Below are 23155 nucleotides of genomic sequence, written 5' to 3' on the forward strand. Positions count from 1 at the left end.
ACGGCAGGCTAGTCACCTACTTAATTAAAACTCTATGACGCAATGAAACTCGAGCATGACATAGTCTATGATGTCATGCACTAGCCCTATATTCCTCGTAGGAGGAATCCTAGTGGAAAAGGAAAAAAAATAATTATAATGTATTAAAAAATTATAATGTATGTATCCTTACAATAATCATGAAAAAATTTGATACTTAAATTAAGTAAAGTTCAGATATGATCATCCCTTGACTACTTTCAACTAATTATCAGCATTTTTTATGTCATAACGCCACCTAGCAAAACTTCAAATGGGTAAATGTAAATAAGAAACAATAAGGAATAAGCACATAAAATTTAGGTTTTTCAATAGTACATATACAAATTGAATATTATATAGATTAAAATTTAAAGTAAAACATATTGAAAATGAATTTACTAGAGTTAAAAGTTTTAACTTTAAATGTTTGGTAAAAACATAAAAAGAAGTTGTAAAAAAAATGTAATCTTTATATATATTTCAGGGGCATACCATATGTTTCTAGCGACAAAGAAACTAGAATAAGGTAATGACTTCTGTTTAAACGTTTTTTTTCTAATTGTTAACTACATTCGCAAGTTCGAATAGAAAGAAAGACAGAAATATAGTTTATACTATTAGAATGAAAAACTTGTTGAGTACTAATATTAATCTGCAAATATAAGACTGAGCCCAGATATTTTAAAATAAAACAGGTCAATGCCTAGATTTGTGTTTATTTATATATTATTATCTGTAATACAGCATTGTTTTTTACTTGAGTTTAAATATTTTATACGAATAATTTTTTTAAATAAAAATATACGTAGGAACTACCTATATAATTTTTTTCATATACTAACTAAAAATTTTATCGGAAATTTCAGTGCAATCGCTAATCAGTTAAGTATAGGGAATTATGATATTGTTGCCTTACAAGAAGTATGGTCAGAAGCAGATTTTCAAATCATTCAACAAGAAAATGAAAGTGTGTTACCATATAGTCATTATTTTTACAGGTAAGAACTATTTGAAATATAAAAGGATAGATAAAATTTCTAGTTAAATTGTTAATTAACAATCAGTGGAGTATTTGGAGCTGGCCTTTGCATTTTCTCAAAATATCCTATCGTTGCTACTATTTTTCATTCATGGCCTGTAAATGGATATTTTCACAAATTTCAACATGGTGATTGGTTTGGGGGAAAGGGTGTTGCTCTATGTCGAATTTTAATTAAGAATCAGATCGTTAATGTGTATAATACGCATGTAAGTTGTTTAATTAGCATATACATATAGCTAAGTCTTTGTCTTACCTTACTTATTTTTAGTTACATGCGGAATATGATCCTAAAAATGATGACTATAAAACTCACCGAGCCATTCAAGCATTTCATACCGCTCAATTTATTCAAGCTACACGAGGAAAGGCAGTGCTTCAAATTTTGGCAGGGGACTTGAATAGTCAGCCAGATGAAGTTTCTTATAAGTAAACTTATGTTAAAAATAACGGTAACTTTAAAATTATTTAAAAATTTTACTTTCAGAACCATACTTCATACATCTAAAATGAACGATTGTTGCCCTTATGAGGATATAGGTACAAATGAATGCATAAGGAATTCTTATTCTACGACTGAAGCTATTAAAAAAAACCCAGTTGGATTGAGAATTGATCACATATTTGCAAGAGCTTTTAAAAAATACACCGTAATTTTTTTCTTTAAATGAATATATACGCTTTCGTATTTACAACTCTTTATGAAAATATTCTTATTGAATAAAATTTGTAGGTATTCGTCGATGAATATAAACTTCCTTTTCCTGAAAGGATTCCTGGATATAAATTTAGTTATTCGGATCATGAAGCCGTTTGTGTTAAAATTTGTGTTACTGAAAAAAGTAAAAACAAGGAAATCGATTCTGAGGGTGATGATTTGGAAAAATGTCGTTTAGAATGGAGAAAAGAGAACGAATTTGTAACAGCTGATATTCTTAAAGAGTGTATAAATCTATGCGAGAAAAGCATAAAAAAACTAAGAACGGATCGAATGTTTTATTATAGTATTACAACTTTTATAATTTTTTTGCTTGTTATATTAGTTGATTTTAGAGTTCCTTATGGATTTAGAACACTTTATTTGTTTTCAAAATTTATACTATTTGGAATAGCTTTGTTTTCATTGTTTATGGCAACAATTTGGAACCATATGGAACGAAATGGTATACGTTCTGCTAAGCATTCTATGGAAATTGCTCTAAAAAGTTTACACGATTATCCTATTTTTCAAGAATAGTAAATGGATATTTTCACAATTTTTGCCCAAAATCTATATTTAAAAAATAGTTTGTTTCTTTTTGAAAACTTTTCTTTAAAACTAGGGATAATAAAAAATTTAATATCGACCAAAATGTATTTTAAATACTTAAGATAAACATTCCATTTTTTAAAAGTCGTGCCAAAAATTAACATGTAAAATTTGTTTTTTTTCACATTATGTAAAATTGGTTTTTTCACATTATGTAAAATTTGTTTTTTTCACATTATTTTATTATAAGACAACAGATGCTTTTATAATCAATATGAATCCTAGATTAGTCTTTGACAAAAATAAATAATATTTATCCAGATTTATTTGGTTACAATTTATTTAAATAATTTAGCAATTTCATTCAAATAAAATTATTCACCTACATTGTCCAATAGGTTTCTACTTATAATGTATTTTATAATCACATTATCAAAATTTATAAATAAAAATACATTCTCATGCATTTACGAAATTTTTTTTTCCTAAAAAAGAAAAAAAAATAAATGAAAATCTTGTTTAAATAAGTATATAAAAGATCACTTAGAATAAATATAATTTGTATGATTATCTCTATTTCTTATATATGTACATAAATATAAATTAGTAATGCACTGAATATGATCGAAAGTTAATGTTAATAATTGAATCATCTCCGAGTTTTTTTTTCAAATTTTCGTTGGTTTGCTTGAGTAGTCTATACTTCCGTAATGATTTCTAAAAGTTTCTGTTATTTGCTCATTACCTGTTTCGGTGTTTCCTAAGCCACCTTGATAGTAACTCGAGGTGTTTCCCGCATTTTCTGGAATTAAATATTGTGATTCAGTGCTATATCCCCCAGGAGCAACTAAATAATTAGATCGGCCGCGGAATGGTCTGGTAATAGCGCTGCTCACAACTTCTAAGTGTTCTGTAACGTCTTCATGAACATCTCTAATATCCCACATAGCAAGAAAAGCATTAAACCAGTTTCTGTCTGGGTTATTCCAATATTGTGGAACATTAATATGAAAAGGCTTATGTGGGAAACTATATACATGAGCTATTGCAGCTAAAAACATTTCGATGCATATTAAAAAATTCTAAAAATTTCAAATCAAATTAAAAATTACTTCAAAAAAAAATTAAATAAAATTAAATTACTTGAAGCAATGATGCTAATCCTTTGTAATCACCGTTTGTTTCAGTTGAACCAAAAACATTTTTTATATATCCAAAATAAACTAAGAAATTTATTAGTACCCCTTGACTGAAATATTAAAAGATTTTCATTTTTTTTATTATCAAATATAAAATTAAACTGCATAATATTACAAAAATGAGAAAAATACGACAGCCTTGATGCAAAGAAATTTCGGAATCGGTTGCATCGGACGCAAATCATCCTAAAAATGTTTGAAAACGTATAAAAAATTTAATTTACTTAAGTTATTATACCTTATTAGCACGGTAAAATAATACTAAAGAATACATTGCTATAAATTGGGTTATATTATTGATGATTATTATGTAAGGAAAAGCTACATTAAAAGCAAAAATTCCTTCTCCATATACGCCACATAATTCGCAGACGCTAAAAAAATATTGATATAATTACATTACATATTGTAAAATAAAAATATAAGTGATTCATTTACAATGCAATAAAAGTTGTTAATGGTCGAATTGCTACATATTGAATAATTCCATGCTTGCAATTATGAATGAATTCTCTACCCATTGGCCAAGGTTTTAGACAGCATAAAGGAAAAAAATGATAAACTTGTGGTTTATGCTCAAGGGTAGCTTCCAAATCCATTCCAATATTCAGATAATTTAATAAATAAACCATAAAATTATATATGACATACGCTTCGTAGCACTCACGGAAGGAGTCAAAATAAATTGAGTGATTTGGAAATAACAAACCAATCCACTGTAAACAAAATATTAAAAAGAAATCCTACGTAATAAAGATTATTTTTTTTTGTATTTTACCGCATTCATTGCATATATTGGGACCATCCATAATATTCTAATAATATGTTTTTGTAAAATAGGTTTTGTAAAATGAAGAACATGTTGCATTATATGCCATACAGAAATGGGCACCGCACTAAGAACTAACAATCCTCTAAAAGCATAAAAGAAAAAAAGGTATTTGTACTTTATTATCGAATTCAAGCTACAAGAATTAGATAAATACTTAAGAGTTTAAATAACGGTAAATAAGTAAAGTATAGGTACCTACTTACCCTATTAAAATCAATTGGTCTTTTCTAGAAAATCCATCTTTTACAGAATTTATAATTAGTAAGGGAACAACGATTATAGCAAACATAATATAAGTAATTATTAAAAGTGGTCTTATCCATAGCTTCCACTCTTGACAAAACTCACGCCAATTTACGTTAGAACAACACATTTCTAAAAAGAAAATATTTTAGTTGAGTTAAACATAAGTTATGTATCTATTTCATAATAGCAAAGGCATACGTACTTTTCATTCCTTGACAACACTATGTGATGTTTTTAAAATCTATAGAACTAAGAATAGCATTATTAAAATTTAATTTTATTTTCATTAAATTTTTATCTTTTTTAATATCACAAAATGAACTATGTAATTTTGTTTTCTAAAATTTTTAACATACATAAATAGAAAGGTACTTAGATATAATTTTCAATATTAAGTTATTCAATTTAATAATATCATTTTCTTTTTTTTGCGGTTAATACAAATTTTTTTTATATGATCAATTCTTTGTTTTTAATTTTTTTAATACGTGTTTTTTTTTTATTTTTGTGGTGGTTTTATGCAAATATTAAAAATTTTAATGTATATTTCGCTTTGCTGAATAAAACCGAAAGTAAAAAACTATAACTAAAATACAATTACAAACTTTTATACAATTATTTCATGCTTAAACGAAAGAAAAACAAGAAAATTTAATGTTTAAATTTTTATCTTGCTTAATTAATGTTGCAGTGTTTTTGTGGTGATGCACAATATAAAAATGTAAAGAATTGTCAATATGACAGCAGTCGTATTTATTTTGCGTTAGTGCACACATATTTGTACAAATCTAAACAACAAACCCTTGAATAATTTTAAATGACAATTGACAAATATGTTTAGTATAAAATACAATGAGTATATAACGCGTCAAATCCATTGCGTTAGCCAAGCGATGTTTTTTAGTAGGTTTACTAGATTTTTTTCGAGTCACTTGTCAAGTTGCTATTGAACTTATTAAATAAATAACCGAATCAACATGTCTAAAATATTCAATTATTTTATGATTTTCAATACAAATTTTAAAATATAAAGTTATAAATGAAACTCTTCTTTGTAGAAGAGTTAATGTCGACAGAATATTTATGACATTTGAAATACTTGTCAATCGTTATTTTAATATTCCCCTCTATTATGTATATCGGTATCGGCCGATAAACGATAATTTATCGGCAAAATTTTGTGTTTGTATTACCAACATTGTTTATCGGTAAATTTTATCGGAGTCGGGAAAGCTTTTTTTCCTGTATAGGAAACGTATTAGCTGGTATTATGAAAACGATAAATTGTCGGATTTTCACCGATTTAAAAGCGGGTACAAATTTTTAGACGACAGATTTTTTTTTTTGTAAAATCTTCATTTTATCAAGGAAACTGGTGTAATTAATTGCTTTTTTAAAATGTAAGCATTTTTTCTAAATTATTTTCTTTCAAAATGTTATTCATATATTTTATTTAGGAGTAAAATCGTAAGCAACAAAAAACAAATTGCGCGGTTAGTAGAAAAAATGGAAGAGGACTTAAACCTGACAAGGAATGATAATCTGAAATTCTGGATAAACCTAAAAAATGTGTACATATTATATAAATAATAAAATAAAATAGGTACATAAACATACATTTTGCTGTCTAAATCCAATGGATTAGTTGAATCTCTTATATGTCGTCTTTGAATAGCTTGCGTTTCTTCACTTACTACCGTTTCTTCACTTTCAAAATATAATACACGCGACATTTTCCCGATATATGTATATTTTTATTTTACAAATTTAACAGAAAATAATTTGCTTACAACAACTTTTTAGCACATCAAAACCAAATTCAAAATAGTTTTAAAAATTTTTTGAAAATAACTTTTGAAAGAAAACAAATGTCATAAGAAAAAAAAAAAAAACTTTTTCTCCAATTTACAAAAACAAAAATTTGTATGAAAAAGCTTCTTTTAATCGGTTGAAATATTTTTATCGGTATCGGTTCATAATACAGAAGAAATTTAAAACCGATTAGAACTGCCGATAATATATCGGCCGATACCGATGTTCATAATAGAGGGGATTATTAAATAAATTGAAAATTGGCAATAACGGTAAAAACCCAAAACATAAATTTTTTATTGTCCTAGTATAATAACTGTACAAACGCAGAATTTAAGTTTTTTTTTTGTACAAATATATTTCTAGGTTTAATTAAATTGAGTATATTTTTATGATAATGATAGTAAAATCCAATATTATAAGTACAATTTTTTTGGTTTGTCAGATTTTCGAAGATTCTTTGGAGTATTGGAAGAAGAAGTTAACTCTTACGTCTTCGGGTCAAGAACAAGCATTTTCCTGAAGAAAATATTTATAACTGTTTCAAAGCTGTTGAAGCCATAATAATGTCTGCTTTGCAACATAACAGTATGTCAATGACATACTTACTGTTTTCTAGCAATTCAAAATTTAAACTAAAAATGTTTCAAAAAATGTTGTCCTTATAAATAACTTTTATGCTGTTATTATGCAAGCGAAATAATAATTTATGTAAGTAATTTTCTAAGAATCTGTAAAAAACCTATTGTTCTAAATAGATTTAAAGTCTTTTCCCCCGAGCCTTGAAGAAATATTTAGTTTCTACTCGTATAAATTTTTGGATTTAGATTTCATATTTTTTAATTTATTTTTCTTACAAAAAATAAAATTAAATAAAAAACTAAAGTAGAATAAATGTAATAGAAATAAGTAGAACAATAATTTGGAAATTGTACTGTGGAAATATTTCACGCTTCAAAAATCTTAATATTGATATTTACAATACATAACAAAATAATAAATAAATCATTCTTCACTTTATTCAAATATAACGAATAACTTATACAAAAAAAATAAACACAAAAAGATCACAAATGAATTTTTTCATTTAATAATTTAAAAATTATTTTTGATTTTAGTTTGTGAACCTTAAAAAATAATCGAAACTTAGTGAAATTTATGTATAATAAGCACTGAAAATAAATTGTCAGAAAATACTAAGTTACAAATGCATAAAAAAAAATTTCACCAATGCAGAAATAATCATAAATATTAAGTAAATTAAAAATAAAAAACTTAATAAAAATTAATAAAAGAATCTTAAAATACTAACTTTCTTTCTCAACATTCTTAAGGATATAAAAATTAAATTTTTCTCTTTGAACAGATAGAAAATTATATGATATGAAAATTATGAATACTTTATTTAATGTGGCAGGCAAAATGTTAAGGATCTTAAAGTTTTTTTATTATTTTATTAAAGTAGCCGAAAGAATAATATTATTATCAAATAAATATTAGTTGTTTAGAGCATATTTTTCAGCTAATTTGTGATATTCAGAATCATTTTTAGGTATATTTTGAAAATTTGGATTAAATGCGAGTTGGTATAGATTCCAGAATGATATATCATTTTCAAGTATTTCATATGTTTTTTCTAAACAGAATGGGCGTTTAAAATTATAATGGTTTTTGTATGGGTTATTAATGTTATTCTTAGTAGTTGTATCTTCTTGGCCAGGATTAAATAATTTAAATGAATTATTTTTTGAATCTGTACTACCACTGCTACTGCTTTTATTAATGAAGCTTACCAGACTATAATTTTTAATTTCTAAAATTAAAAAAATTTTATTTGTAATGTCTTATTTTCTATATGATAATAAATTTTTTACTTTTCTCTTCATCAATATTTGTCCAGTTTAAATTTTGATGTAATCTTTCTAATTCACACAAACTGCAGTCTGAATCCGAACATTTTTTTGAGGATCCTGATGATATTTCTTGAAGTGATATGTCTTAAATTTTAGTTATAATAATTTTTTTTATGTAAATTAATATTGTTGAGGCGTACTTTACTAAATTTTCTTACCAAATATTTCGCTTTCATTAAAAAATTCATTAATTTTCTGAGAGTTTTTTATTGGTGAACTAGTTTTGGTATGATACATTATTACTATTGATTGCAATTACTTTTTTGTATAGGATTACAATCTATTAATTTAATTCCCATTGCTATACTTTTTATAATATTCATAATTTCGAATATTGCACTTAAAAATTAAGGGAAATGATGTGAATATGTTGTAAAAATGTAATGATTTGTTTATTTGTGATATTAGTAAATGTTAGTGGAATCCATTGCTAAAAATTTCCTGAAATTAAAAATTTATTCTGATGATAAGAAAAAATAATAATTTTAAAAGTGTTTTAAAAATGCATTAATGAAAATGATTAAGTTTAGTAGATTAATGGAGGTTTAAGCTAAAAAGAGTATAAAATATACAGAGTCTCCATGATTTCATAGATAAAAATTTATTTATATACTAAGTTTATTAAAAGGAAAATAAGGTTTTCAAGCGGCATTAATATTTATTTCTCACTTTAGCAATTAATTACAATTTTTATTAAAACAGCATAAAAACTTAAAAAAAAAAATAAATATGAAAACACAAAATGAGCAGTAATATTTAAAAACAAACGTGTTGTGTCAACATCCGTTTTCACAGTCTTTTGGTTTTGCATGTTAACTTTGATTTATAGAAATTTGTTGAATCTTATGCGTGTTAAATTTGCTACGAATTTTTCCGGTTTTTTTGCACTATTCTTTTAACAATAAGCAAGAAAATCGAAATTTTAATTTTCTTTTGTTACACTCTTTTTTTTTTTCCTTGAACCTTATTTGATGTCTGTTATGTCCTCACAAATAACAAAACAAAAACCTGCACCAGTTCCTGCCACCTTACAAGGTGAAGGTAATTCTATAAAAGTAGGTGACAACCTAGAAAACATACAAATAAGAATATAACAAAACAAAATTTATTTAAAATTAAAATTGCAAATGAGTTCTTGCAAACATTTACAAAAAAATAAACAACAAAAAAAAAAAAATAAAATAAAATGAAATTTAAAATAGTCCTTACAAATTTTCAGTGGTACCATTGCCACAATTTCCATGTTCATTCCAACCCCACGTTAAAACTTTTCCTGAATAAAAATCAATTTTAATTTTATTTTTCAATTTATTTAAATTATTTAATACACAACCGAATGACCCTAAATGTATGGGCAAACTATGCAAAAAGTATAAAAAACATAATTTTAGAGTTATCGCAAAAAAAAAACGCTACCATTTACATTATTTTAAATGTTTATTTTATGTAAAAATGAAATTGGAAAATAAAAATTTATAAAGAACTGCGACAAAAAATTGAAGGCTTTGTATAACTATTTCTTTAAAATTTTAAACAGCATTTTTGATTATAAGTCATTCAGTTGCCAAATTTTTTATAATGAGATTTTAATTTAGTATGCTTTATTACCTAATGAAGTAACAATTAACCCATGTTCAGACCCTAAATATAATTTTTCTGGAACACCAAATTCATCCGGAATATTTAATTTATTTGGTGTATGATATGCTTCTTTTAACGAGTTATTGCTACCAATTTGTCCATAAGTGTTTCTGCCCCAAAGAAAAATCTCGTTATTATTCGTCAAAATAGCGTTATGTGTCCAACCACATGTAGCCAATTTAATACGATTATCAAAATCAAAACTGTTAATCTGACCATATTTATTATCACCTAGACCAATAATTCTAGTACGATTTTCAACAGTAATTATAACATGATTTTGTCCGCTTGCTATAGAATTAATTTTCATTTCAGTTTGAACTTTTATAATTTCAGTTTTATTAAATGGAATACGTGAAATATTTAATCCTGGTGCATATGGCTCTGATATTCTTATACGTCCATATATATAAATTTTATTATCCTCAGTTAATATACAACAATGTCTTAAACCAAATGTAATTTTTTTTGGTATTTCATCATCTCGAGGCAATGTTAATTTTAATGGTCTTGTTATTGAAGACATACGTGAACATATTCCTAACTGTTGAAATGAATTCGATCCCCATACATAAACATTTTTTTCTAATGTAATTACTCCAGATATATCCCATCCACAAGCAATTTTATGTACTTTACTATCATTGAAAAATTCATTTGGTATTTGAGTAAATTTATTACAATGTTCACTAGTATCAAGTAAATTTCCTAGACCTAATTGACCACGATTATTCCAGCCACATGAAAATACTTGACCAAAATTGTCTAAAACTAAAATATGACCACCACCACCTTTTATTGAACGTATATTATTCGGGTTAAATTGTAGAGATTTCTGGTCAAGATTTTGTGGTGTCATACATAATTCACTTTCATATCCTAATCCTAATTGACCGTGAGAATTTGCACCCTTTTATACATATATGCGTACATATATATATATATATATTTTTATTTTTTAAATTAGTTAGGTACGTGCACGTATAAATCGAAAAAATTAAAAAACAAATAAATACGAATGGGTATATAAATTTGCACTTTTTTATAAATATGTATATACACATGTATGTATTATCATATATATATATATATATATATATATATAAATATATTGTATATCAACAGTTATATTATAATGTAATACTAAAATCTTTAAATTTGTAAATAATCAAATTGTTTACTTACCCATGAGAAAACCGCCATTGCCAAGGTCGTTCTTTTAAATCTGACTAGACCACCACAATAATAAAAACACCTGATGAATGTTATAAATTTTCCTTCAAAAGAACTTTATAAAACTTTAATATTCACTTTTATTAAATTTTCCTCTTTATGATCCTTTATCCTCGACATTAAACTTGACACTGAAAATTTTTTAGAAAAAGTCCAACCGTTTATGAATGAAATATAAAATCACGTGAAGGTTAAGAAAATTATGAATTCAGAATTTAATTTCCGTATAGTATAGATTAAACTTAATTTTTTATAGAATTTTTTTTAGCGCAAGTCAAAATTTAAAACACATTTTGAAGAAATAAAAACTAAAGAAGAAAAAATAAACACATGCTGCTTGCTTAGCTTGACAGTTAATGAATTGTTATGGTTTTTTTTTTGGGTTTTTTTTTACCCAGCAAACATTTGCTTTATAACAAAAATGAAGACTGACCGTTTCACGATAAATTTTTTTGTTAATAATTATTTGAAATGGTTTTGCCAATATATAGGCAATTTATTTTTTTTTTAAATTTACATAATTATAAAAAATATTGACTGCATGTCGTATTAAGTATTTTATAATTGTAACTGTGAATTAAGTTAAGTAAGCGAAAAATATAATAAAATAAATAAAGCAATAAAAAAATATTATGTAGTTTTAATACTTTTTTAATAAAAGAGTTTAAAATAAATTCAGCAAAAATAAATTATTTAATTTGATCTAATTGAACTTATTGTAATCTTTTTAATATGTATTAGAGTGGTAAAATGATGCATCATTCGGCATCATGATTACATATATTTTTTGTCCACTGACAAATTTCCTAAAGATATCTCTAAGTTTATTCAAAATATAAAGTATGAACTACTACATATATGTTTATCTATTTACATTAATTTAAATTAGTATAATTGATTATTTTTAATATGATCTTAAATATTATGTAAATATAATTAATAAACACATATGCGAATGCTTGCATTTATATATTATATTGGATATATATTTGTTCATCGTTCACATATATTTATATAGTTGTATAATGGTTACTTTGTGATCAAATATAATTTTGATGGAGTCATTATCTTTCTTGAAAGCAACACTTAAATAATAATATATGAGCACTATATTGTACTCGATTATAACAAAAAAAAAAAAGAAAAACAAATAAAAAATATATAATAATAAAAAAAAAAGAATGCCGCGAATTATTTATCGAACAACTTTTGCATACTAATTTATTGTGGCAGTGGTCAAATGTTACCTGTTACATAAATTCCTTTTTAAAGTCATGTTGTTACATACGACGAATTAAAACGTACCACGAGTTTTCTACTTCTTTTTTCTTTTTGTAAATTTGTTACTTCTTTTATTAACGTTATAATAATGTTGAATTGTATTAAGGTTTATTTATATACTTAGATATTGTGTGTGTACAAATGTATGTTAATAATTTATATGTATACGTTTTTATAGTGAGTTTGTACAAATACATTTAAAAACAGGTCCACACGTATTTTTTCTTTCCTTATTTTAATTTTAAATTTTTCTTTTTTAATGTGTATTTTCATTTGTATATCTAGATCTTAAAGATTAGATAAATTTTCTTAATAAAAACAACAATAAAAGAAACAAAAAAAAAAACATATTTTATTACCTTAAAATTAAATTAAAAAAATTTAACACTTGTTTTTAATTGAATTACGGAATTGATTCTTGAATTTTGTTTGTTTTTTGTGTATGTGTGCATATAAACATGAGTCATTACTTTATTTTTCATTTATTTTATTTTAATTATGTAATAATTCTTTGATAACGGTATAGGTTATTGACCAAATTTTTTCCTAGGTATAAAAAAAATCGGTTTTCATTTGAAAAAAAAAAAAAAAATATATGAAATTTTAAATTTGTGATGAACGAAAAAAGGGTAAGATAATAAATAAGCATTTAAATGCATTGTTCCACAAAAGTTTTAAAATCGTGCTCTCAAAATAATGTATTTGACATAAAATTTTGTTCTGGTAGAGCATTACTTGAATTCAAATTCAAACGGTACTTGTTTCAAAGATTTAATGTCAGAATAATGTCAACAAAAAATTTTTGCAATTTTTGTATTCTACGACAAAAATTACAGACTACATAATTTAATTGATAATTTTGTAGCGATGGAGAAAATAGAAAAATAAAACGCAATTTTTCTCTTTTGCAGTTTTTTATCAAAAAAAAATTTCGAGTGCTATTATTTCCAATGTCAAAATTTAACATTTGAATAATTTTTTATAAAATTTCGTTAAATTGATAAAAATTTTTTGTTTATTATTATTAATAATTCATTTAATACTTTACCAAAAATACAATTAATAAACAAAATTTATAATTGATTGCATTAAATTCAATTTTTCGTACATATGGTATGTAATTTTGAAAGATGACAAATAATACAATCCAAAACAAAACTTTCAATATGGATTAAAGTGTATAGATAAGAAGAAAAACTTTTCATTTATAAAATTAATGAAAAATTTTAATAAATTTTAAGAAAATAAAAATTTAAAAGCATGTCGATTTTATAATGTGATTGATTTCTACCATTTACAATATTAAAAAATTAAAATTTTCTTAATATTAAATGCAATACATACATATGTATATACATATATACATTATATATGATTTATGACACATTTATATGTATTTAGATGCGTTTGTATTCAATTGATAATTCATTCTTTCACATTTTAAGATACCATTTATATATTTTACAAATTCTTCGATCAAATAAGTTTCGCGCAATGCAAAATGCATTGTTTTTTATGCATGTAATTGCATATGGAATAGACCACCCTCAAAAATTAATTTTTGAAAATTTCATTTTTTGCATAAAAAGTTTTAGTTTCCATTGAATTATAATTTCCTATCCCATCTAAAATGTCATTAAAATTTTCATTTTATCATTAAATATATTTGTGCCCACAATTGATCTACTAGTTTAATGGTCTAATAGTTAAAATGGATAGATAACAAATTAGAGAGATAAGGAGGTAGACTATATTGTCAATCTAATAAACTAGTAGGTCACAAAAATCTAATTTCAATTTTCAATTTTATAAAAAACAAATTTTATATGGAAATGGATTAAAAATTATTTGATAGGATTGCCCAAAGTAGAAAAGTATATACAAAACAAAAAAGAAAAAAAAAATAAATTTTATATAAGATATTTGCCAATATAATGAAAAATATATATCTTTACTGATTAATTAATGATGACATGGCTCCCACAGCTAAAATCATATTGTGCACTTTGTCTCTATATTATAAGACAATTATGTATGTATGTACCTATATCATAATTGTAAACCTATATATGCATCATGTAGATGAGATATTCCGTTTTATAAGTATGTGCAGTGAAAGTATTTAAAATTACGGTAAAGATTTTTGGTTGGCTTGCTTTTGGTTTTGCTTAACATATTTTATGTTTTTTTTTGTTGTTTAAATCATTGCGGCACTGTTATTGTTGTGTAAATATTTGTATGTTATTTAATTTTATAAACATGCTGAAATTAACTGAAACATAATAACTTATTTCAAGCAGTCAATGAATAAAATATTAATGTGTATGATAAAAAAAGAAAAAAATGAGTAAAGTGTGTAAAGAAAAAAAATCCTAAAGATTACTTAATAATTTTTCAGTAATAATTCTGTAGTTACATATACATATACATATATCTTATGTATGATGGAAAATATTCCATTATGTAAAATCGTATAGTATAAGAATAATATATTATGGTGACCTAATACATATATGTGTTTTGAAAATAACACCGAATAATAATGTCAAATATGGATTTCGATACCGTTACCTAGCCCGGCAAAAGTTTTTATGTTAAAATTATTATACAACACATTTTACATTATGTAGAATAACGTTTCATAGTTAATTTCTTAATTTAAAAGGAAAAACGTTTTCTAAATTATCACTAGAGTACATACCTCTTTCGAATTCATATACATAACGTAAACATATTAATTTATTAATAATAAAACGATTCATTGTGCTTCTAAGTAAGCCTTTTTCTCACCAACAAATCCCACCCGTTGCCATCCTTAAAAATATAATCGTATTTTTATTTTCTTAAATATATAATTAAATAAAAACAATATTATTAATTTAAAATTAATTATAATCTTATTAAAATATAATAACAATAATATTGAATAATTTTAAATGCATTATAATAACATGTTTTAATTTAATTACATTAAAATAAGCAAAAAAGAAAACTATAAAAAGAACACAATCTGCACAGCATGATCATAATATCGATTTAATATTGACTTGTAATTTACTCAGCTCCTGGAACATTATACACAAGCATACATTGTAAACATGGCCTTACTGCAAAAAAAATAATAAAAATTTTGTTCATTATTATTTTTTTTTTTTTAATAATTATGTTTTTTAATATGACGTCATTATTATCACGATCACTAAAAACATATTTTGTATGAAAATAATTGAGACGCTCAAAAGCAGAATAATTTAACTCCAAAAAAAGACATTTCATGGTAAATGCATTTCAAGTTTTCAGAAAAACTTTTATCCCGTTAATTTTGTATCGAATTTTTTATGTGTATAACTTTTACGTTTAGGAGAAATTTATGAAAGAAATAATTTTATTTATATGAATTGAAATAATTAAGGGTTTAATTACACTTACAAAATTATAATTAATAGACAATTGAACGGTTAGACCACTTTTCCACCTCACGGATTTAATGAATTTAAAAAATTTTGCTCTAAAAATGTTTATAGACTTAGAAGTTAGAAAAATTATTTAAACTGGTTTTAAAAGCAACATAAAAAAACAAAATTGTTATAAACAAATTATTTGTATCAGTATGGAAATTACAAGATCGTTTGAACCATTTGATTTTAGACCGTTTTCTAATATAGTTTCATTAAATTATTTCAAAGTCGACAATTTGTTCTTTGAAATACTTTGATTTTAAGAGCCTCAATTTCAGTTTTGATTTTATGTTGTCTTGTCTATATGTATATATTTGGTAATGAAGTTACAAAACAGAAAATTTAGTAGTTTCTCTTACAAGTAATATAATAATCTTATATAAAAGGTGTTTCTATTTATTTTTTATATATAAGATTATTATTAATATATACCCATAAATTTAATAATATAAAAATGATGAATAATTTATTATAAACCACCCACAGATAAATATATATGTATATACATGTGTAAATATGAAGATGGGGTATTATTATTGTTTAATTTATTAAAATTGCAGTAAGAGCAGCAGCAACAGCAGTAATAACAACAGAAGTTTTCATGATAAAGTTGATCATCATTACCAATTAAAATATATGTGTATATTACAATGTATTAAGGTATGTTTGCGGCGAGCATTGATTTGAGATAAGTGAGCGAGCCACTTCAAAAAAAAACAAAACAAAAGATTGCATAAAATAATTTTTTGTTTTTTACAAAATAAACATATAAATAATATTATTGATTTCGCAGTAATATTTACAGCCGCCGTTATAACCACTATGAATCAACATATAATATACTACTGCATATAATTTTATAACGTAGATATTTTACAGTGATATTTTGTATGTGCCTATAGGTAGATTATTCAGTGTATAATATACTTGTATGTGTTTCTTTTCCGTACTCACTCTCAGATTATTTAACTTATAAGCAAATTTCTTGTATACAGAATTATAGGAGAAAATCAAAATTAAAAAAAAAAAAACGTGATGTGATCAGCACATAACTGACCGCAATGAATATTGCTTAGTTTAAGTGAAAGTGTCACACAAGAATATGAAAATGAATTTTGAACACTTCCTTTCAATTTTAAGGAACTTAGCAAGCATTTAACTAACATACATAGAAAAGTGGCTCAGAATAGAATTTCGATTTGTGATATCCGAATCCACTGAAAAGTTTACCAGTTAGTTTCGGTAACAATCAGAACTCAAATATCAAATTCCATGAATCCGTTCCGTAGACATGGTAAAATATGGTAAAAAATGTAAAATCGGCCACCCAATTTGGTTTGCGAGCCTTGAACTTTCCAAAAAAATGTATAGATTCATTGCTTTGACAATCCGAATTTAAATATTAAACTTCATGGAAATTGGTTGATTATTTCCCTTTATAAATATAAGTAAAGATGTAAAATTGGCTCGCAATTCCCGAGATCCGATATATTTCAAACGCTGACCAATCTGTGCCATATCCAAAATAAATACGAGTACTCATATAAAATTTCACCAAAACCGACATCTTTCTTTAAGTAGGGAAGTGTAAATAAACTACTTTTATTTAGGCTTCCCTATACTTAAATCTTAATACCTACTACGGCGAAGTGCGTTCCCATCGAAAACCCGACATCCAAAATTTGGTGATATCACATAACTTGTATACAATGCGGTCGGTAAAAAGTATCAGTCGGTCGGTAAACTAGCATATAACCGATTGTATTAAGTTGTATCTTAATTCATATTGGCGTATTATAAATCAATCTAATTGTATTAATCTAGCAATAAACTTTACAACTAATGAACCTTTTTTTTGAAAATTTTCAGAAATTATTAATGCGGTTCAAGCTTAATTTTACCCAAAAAATCTACTGTCCCATTCTCTCAGTAAATGAATCTATTTAATAATTTCTAGCGATTTCGCTAATTATTTTATATTTTTTAGGTATAGACGGTCGGATCTATACCCCTGAAATTTGTAAATTCGTCAAATTTATATACATACTCGTCATGTTAAATTTTCATGCGATTAAGTCGGTTGCACCATGTAATTGAGATGTTGGTAATCCGATAGGAAAATTTAGACATTCCGGTAATATTTTCTTTAATTTTCTTTATCATGGGGAATTTGAGAACTTGGTATTTTAAAATTCCTTTTATAAAATTAAAATTGACGTTATTACGATACCTCGTTTACAGCATGCAATATTGTCGGTAAAAATAAAAAATAAAAATTACAAGTGCTTAAATGAAGATTTATAAATAAAAATTGGATTTTTATTTTTACTTCTTTCATAATTCGTTTTTTTTCCTTTTTTGATAAAACATACATAAATGAATTTATGTTCTTTATCCTGTGAACAGACATGTCATACATTACATTATGGATGAACATTAAGTTTGCATTCATTTTTAAATGATAAATTTTTTTTTTGTTTTATTTTTGGTGTGCAGAGTGGTACAGGTTTCATTTCACAGTCATTTTAAGATGTTGAAAATTTTGCAGTAGTTGTAGTATGCTTGGCAAATTATAATTTATTTTGCATTTAAGTTAATTATGGAATAGTATATAACGTCTAACATTTGATATAAATTACTTATGGACTCATTCGCATATAGTGCAGCAACATCTGTGCAGTATGTGTGAAGGATTGCGAATAGAAATGCAGCACGTTTGAGATAAGATACATTTTGAAATTACAGAAACACCCTGCAGAAACATTTAAACATTTTTTGTTGTTGATGTTCGGCTTATTTCTTAATTTTTTTGTTATTTGAGCGTAAGGTTCGATTAATTTTCAGAATTCTTTTTAAAGCGAGCACGGAAAAACATTGTTATGTGCGCAGGTATAAATTGGCGATATGCGTATTGTGGCTAGGACCTACAGCGGATGTCCTCAGAGAAAAGTCTTTCACCGCTAATCTGTCGTATGCACGACCTTGGCTTTGTTTACAAGTGATACACGGGAGATCTGATCATCATTATCAGGGGAAAATATGGGGAAGTGCTGTCGAATGTCCTACATATGGCTTACAATTATTATATGTATACATATATGAAACAATATATTTCGTTCTTGTCTTTTTCTTCTTAATTATTTATACTAAAAAAATAATATCGAAATTAGTTTAATTATCAGATAGTGTAAATATCTTATTCTTAATTTAATTTAAAGAAATTCAGGGTTAACTACACAAAATTTCTGGCAAACATTTATACTTAGGCCAGTTTCATTACTATAAAACTATACAATGGAAGAAACAATGAGAAGTTGTGCTATGTACCTTTCCAGATATTAAGAGATATCTCGATAACATTTCGTATGCCCAGCGGTAACATAATTAGAAGGAATATGTTGTTTTAAGAAAAACACCTTACTACGAAAGCGATTTCCCTCTGTTAAGGAAGGGTAAAATGAAGTCCTTATTAACCCGAAATAATGAAGTCAGTAATGTATAATGATATGTAAATTTGTAAATATTTTTAAAAACGTATAAAACAACTTCTCTTTAAATGCACAGCATTATCAGAAATTGTGTAAACATTAAACTTATATTAATATTTTCGATTACACTAAACTAATTTTGAATTCGCGCCCTATATACTTATGCAGGTAGTTATTTTGCAATTGGAACAAAAACAATACCAAAATTCAAACATCAAAGTTAATAATTTCATATTTTATTAATTTTGTTGTTGCATAAAAACACCCACCATCTATAATTTAACAAAACAAAAAATAGGAAAGCGTTTCTCTTTGGCATTTTATGTAACACAATATTGCAAAATTATAAATAGCAGCAGCATAAAATATTAAACTATGCAGCATACGAAATGTATAAGTGAATGTAAGATATTAAATATAAAATTAATTTGAATATAATCTATGAACATGTATAAATGCATAGATATATGAGTGTGTATGCATAAAATAACGCATCAAAAATTTCGAAATGAAGATCCTTTCAAAAATATCCGCCAATTGAACAATGAAGAATCATGGAAAATGCATTTTATATATTTTTTGTATCTCATTACTTATATACGTATAAAAATATTAATATACTTATATAAATACTAATTCAATATTGTTAGTTACAAACTGTTGACTTCATAACTAATAAAGTCAATCAACTTATACAGTTTGCATATATATGTATGTACATACAACAAAATGAATTCAATATGGCATCAATAGTGTATCAACATATCGTAGACTTGTCAAAGAAGTCATGCTGTGTTGTTCTGTGCGTTCTACGTCATAAAATCTATCATAAATATACATATTTAAAAGAATTGAAAAAAGTTAATATTTATGTATGTATGTATAAAAAAAAATAAATTTATTAAATATTCAATTGAAACACAATTATAGGATAAAATAAATAAAAGACACGCACAATTAGAATTTAATTTGTGAATTTGATTTGTGTGTTGAATAATATTATATTTGAATAATCAATTTACTTTAAGACAAAATTAAGATTAAAATATGTAGCTATATATAGAAAATTCAATATTTGAATGAGAATTAAGTATAATTTAAAATTGCATTAGTTTCATATAATGTATTGGTCAAATAAGTTAGTATCGCGAATCTTAATTGCCAACTTTTTTGCTTAATTTTGTTTTCAGAATTCATCAATAACCAGTAACTGTTTGATATTGAAGAAGGAAATCAAGTCTTCGATAAAATGCTTGGTGGAGAATTGTTCTGTGGGTCCCAACGGTTTGCCAGAAATTGTACTGTGGAGGTGTGGTCGATCTCTAGCATTTGTCATTTCGACAATATTTAAAAATCTCTTTTCGAATGTGCAGAAAACTTCGTTTATAGAGGCTTTTCGTCAGAAAGGTGCAAAAAATTCCACCGAAAATTAAAACCATATTGAATATAATAACTAATTTTTTGCAAAAATGTTGAACAGGGTACTAATGCGGTGAACGTGTCATATATAAACAATCTAACATATTTTGGCATTTTAAACGTAATGTTATTAATATACTAAATGGTAAATATGAAAAACTAAATGGATAATCGGTAAAAAATAAGAAAATTTTATTATGTACATGAAAATCTATTTAATGTGCAAATATTGCGTATTTTTCTTTTTTGAAATAAAAAGAAATTGTAAATGACATGACATAACAACAGTAATAATAATAATAATAAAGGAAAAATATTGAAAAATCAAAATTAAAATAATAAAATATGAAAAAAGAAGAAAAATATTGTGTAGAATCAAAAAAGTTCAAAATCATTTACGTATCGATAGATTAAGCATATCGAAATGATAAAAAGCGCCACTTGACGTTCGTCGGTCATATATAGCGTTTAGATTTTTTCATTAAACATGCGAATAGACCGCTATAGTAATAAATAAGAAAAAATAAGTTTCTTTATTTTATTTTGATTTTACATTCTAGCATAGTTATTCGAACAAATTTTAATGAATACGCTCATGTTAAGTAACGAGAAAATAATAAAATTTAAAAAAAAATGAATTTTTATTTTTCTCAGTGTTTTAATCATTTTATTATCATTATTATTATTACTGTGAAAATTCAATATAATTTATATAGGCCATTTTTGTGATTAATTTATCTTATGTACTACGGCCATTTAGGGTACTTTATTAAAGGTACTATAGTCCAAAATATTAAGAAAAAATTTTCAAATGCAGCGGTTGCTCAAACAAGCCAAATGTATTTTTTATTTAATTTTATTCTAGTATTTAATTTGTCAATTAAATGTAAATTTATTATTTAGATTTTAAAATGTTAAGAAAGTTTCCTATACTTAATGAAAGAGTACCCCGTTTCTTAAAAACTTTTAAGCTAGAAATATCAGTTAGACACATCAATTAGGTGTGGAAGTGAGTGACTGAAAGAAAGAGTTAAATTTACATTTTTGTTAAAAAATAAAAAATATTTTGCATTATCTGCCTGTAATTGAAACATTAAGCACCCAAGTCACTAAAAACCACCCTTTTTCATATTTTTCTGTTTTATAGGACTAGAATACGGGCTTTACTCCTTCCTTTTGTAACCTTCCTGGTTTATAAATTAATAATTTATAAATTGTTATTAGTATTTTAATATAATAAAAATTAGTCAAGATTACAATAAAATTTAGAAAAATGGCGATCTTAAGAATTGAGTGCATATACTAGAGACGTCAAAAGAATGTTAAAATTTTAACTATTTATATTATGTATGTATATATGGATGTATATTTTATATTGGTCATTGAAGTTATATTAAATATATAGATCTTTTAAAGGTTCTATTGAGCATAATTCTTTGTTTAGTGCTTTTCATATTAAAAATCTCAAAAATTCTTATTAATTTTTTTTCCTCCGTTTTTTATTTTTTATGCATCATTGAACGCATCAATATTATGTGAATTGAAATAATATTTAAATATGATTAAAATAATATATTCTTTTGCATATTATTGTAGAGAAATGGAATATTAAGAGCTTAGTCATGCTTTGAATAATAATTTTTTTAGAGCTAAACGAGATACATTTTTAAAGAAAACAAATTTACAAGTGAAGTTGAATTTATTTTCAAATATTGTGCGTAAAGGTTAAAAAGTTCCCTTCACTACACTATTAAATAAGAAAAACTGCATCTCTTTGCAATTTTATTATACTTCAATTTTAAAAAGAATTTTTGTTCTTGTTCATCTTTTCATAAAAAAATATCAATCTGTTTAAAATGATTGAAAGATATTTTTTTTCCGATAACAATAATTTCATATAGAATATTTTTATTTTATATTATAAACTATTTATACAGTTTATCAATGAACAGGGTGTTTCTAAATTAGAAATAAAATAGATAAAATCTAACATATAGCTATGTTGTGTGGTTATATAGGTGGAATCAACTCTATATTTTGAAACTAATATACAATTACCTATACAATAAATTTCAATTAGTAAAATAAGTAATTATCGTCACATATTACGCTTGTTCATAACCGTAATAGTAGATAATATATTAAATAAATTCGGATCAAACGAGAAGTAGCACTTCTCCTTTGACTTGTTTCTAAAAGGTAATATATTGAAACAAAATTCATTAAAATACCAAATTTTATTTTACATGATTGCATAAATTTAGGATGAAGAAATAAATAAATTGAAGTAAAGTAAAAAACAACTAAGGAAAAAATGAATTTCC

At 24.9% G+C, this 23155-nt stretch overlaps 3 protein-coding genes across 4 annotated transcripts; 1 reads left to right on the forward strand and 2 right to left on the reverse strand.

Moving 5' to 3' along the window:
• The first annotated feature begins 301 nt into the window (after positions 1-301).
• Positions 302-2631, forward strand: LOC129608835 (putative neutral sphingomyelinase). Its single transcript, XM_055520579.1, has 7 exons — positions 302-451; positions 506-547; positions 888-1019; positions 1086-1269; positions 1332-1489; positions 1548-1710; positions 1794-2631. Exons 1-7 carry the CDS (start codon positions 411-413, stop codon positions 2295-2297), a joined length of 1224 nt encoding a protein of 407 aa, XP_055376554.1. The 5' UTR covers positions 302-410; the 3' UTR covers positions 2298-2631.
• LOC129608834 (transmembrane protein 184C) lies at positions 2631-5254 on the reverse strand. Of its 2 annotated transcripts, XM_055520578.1 has the most exons (9): positions 4789-5253; positions 4544-4715; positions 4287-4422; positions 3947-4224; positions 3747-3882; positions 3624-3694; positions 3453-3558; positions 3055-3391; positions 2631-2794 (listed from the first exon to the last, which is right to left on the reverse strand). In XM_055520578.1, the coding sequence occupies exons 1-9, from the start codon at positions 4793-4795 to the stop codon at positions 2769-2771; spliced, it is 1269 nt and encodes a 422-aa protein (XP_055376553.1). In that variant the 5' UTR covers positions 4796-5253; the 3' UTR covers positions 2631-2768. The 2 variants fall into 2 exon arrangements, with proteins under 2 accessions (XP_055376553.1, XP_055376552.1); XM_055520577.1 differs by lacking the exon at positions 2631-2794 and having other exon boundaries at positions 2825-3391; positions 4789-5254.
• A 3701-nt stretch (positions 5255-8955) lies between these two features.
• Positions 8956-11517, reverse strand: LOC129608869 (secretion-regulating guanine nucleotide exchange factor). Its single transcript, XM_055520633.1, has 4 exons — positions 11138-11517; positions 9920-10862; positions 9521-9584; positions 8956-9378 (listed from the first exon to the last, which is right to left on the reverse strand). The coding sequence occupies exons 1-4, from the start codon at positions 11153-11155 to the stop codon at positions 9276-9278; spliced, it is 1128 nt and encodes a 375-aa protein (XP_055376608.1). The 5' UTR covers positions 11156-11517; the 3' UTR covers positions 8956-9275.
• Positions 11518-23155: the final 11638 nt, after the last annotated feature.

Source organism: Condylostylus longicornis, unplaced genomic scaffold (genome assembly GCF_029603195.1).
Source record: "Condylostylus longicornis isolate FDR11 unplaced genomic scaffold, ASM2960319v2 ptg000037l, whole genome shotgun sequence".
Taxonomy (NCBI): domain Eukaryota; kingdom Metazoa; phylum Arthropoda; class Insecta; order Diptera; family Dolichopodidae; genus Condylostylus; species Condylostylus longicornis.

What these genes read in the sequence shown, in the direction of transcription:
- LOC129608835 (XM_055520579.1), top strand. Translation starts at nt 411, where the DNA reads ATGAATTTACTAGAGTTAAAAGTTTTAACTTTAAATGTTTG. An exon ending in GACAAAGAAACTAGAATAAG is followed by an intron (nt 548 to 887) that starts GTAATGACTTCT and finishes CGGAAATTTCAG; the next exon opens with TGCAATCGCTAATCAGTTAA. An exon ending in TTAATGTGTATAATACGCAT is followed by an intron (nt 1,270 to 1,331) that starts GTAAGTTGTTTA and finishes ACTTATTTTTAG; the next exon opens with TTACATGCGGAATATGATCC.
- LOC129608869 (XM_055520633.1), bottom strand. An exon ending in GTTAATTGTTACTTCATTAG is followed by an intron (nt 9,585 to 9,919) that starts GTAATAAAGCAT and finishes ATTTTTATTCAG; the next exon opens with GAAAAGTTTTAACGTGGGGT. An exon ending in AATGGTACCACTGAAAATTT is followed by an intron (nt 9,379 to 9,520) that starts GTAAGGACTATT and finishes TATGTTTTCTAG; the next exon opens with GTTGTCACCTACTTTTATAG.
- LOC129608834 (XM_055520577.1), bottom strand. An exon ending in TATTTTACCGTGCTAATAAG is followed by an intron (nt 3,695 to 3,746) that starts GTATAATAACTT and finishes AAACATTTTTAG; the next exon opens with GATGATTTGCGTCCGATGCA. An exon ending in GATTAGCATCATTGCTTCAA is followed by an intron (nt 3,392 to 3,452) that starts GTAATTTAATTT and finishes TGAAATTTTTAG; the next exon opens with AATTTTTTAATATGCATCGA.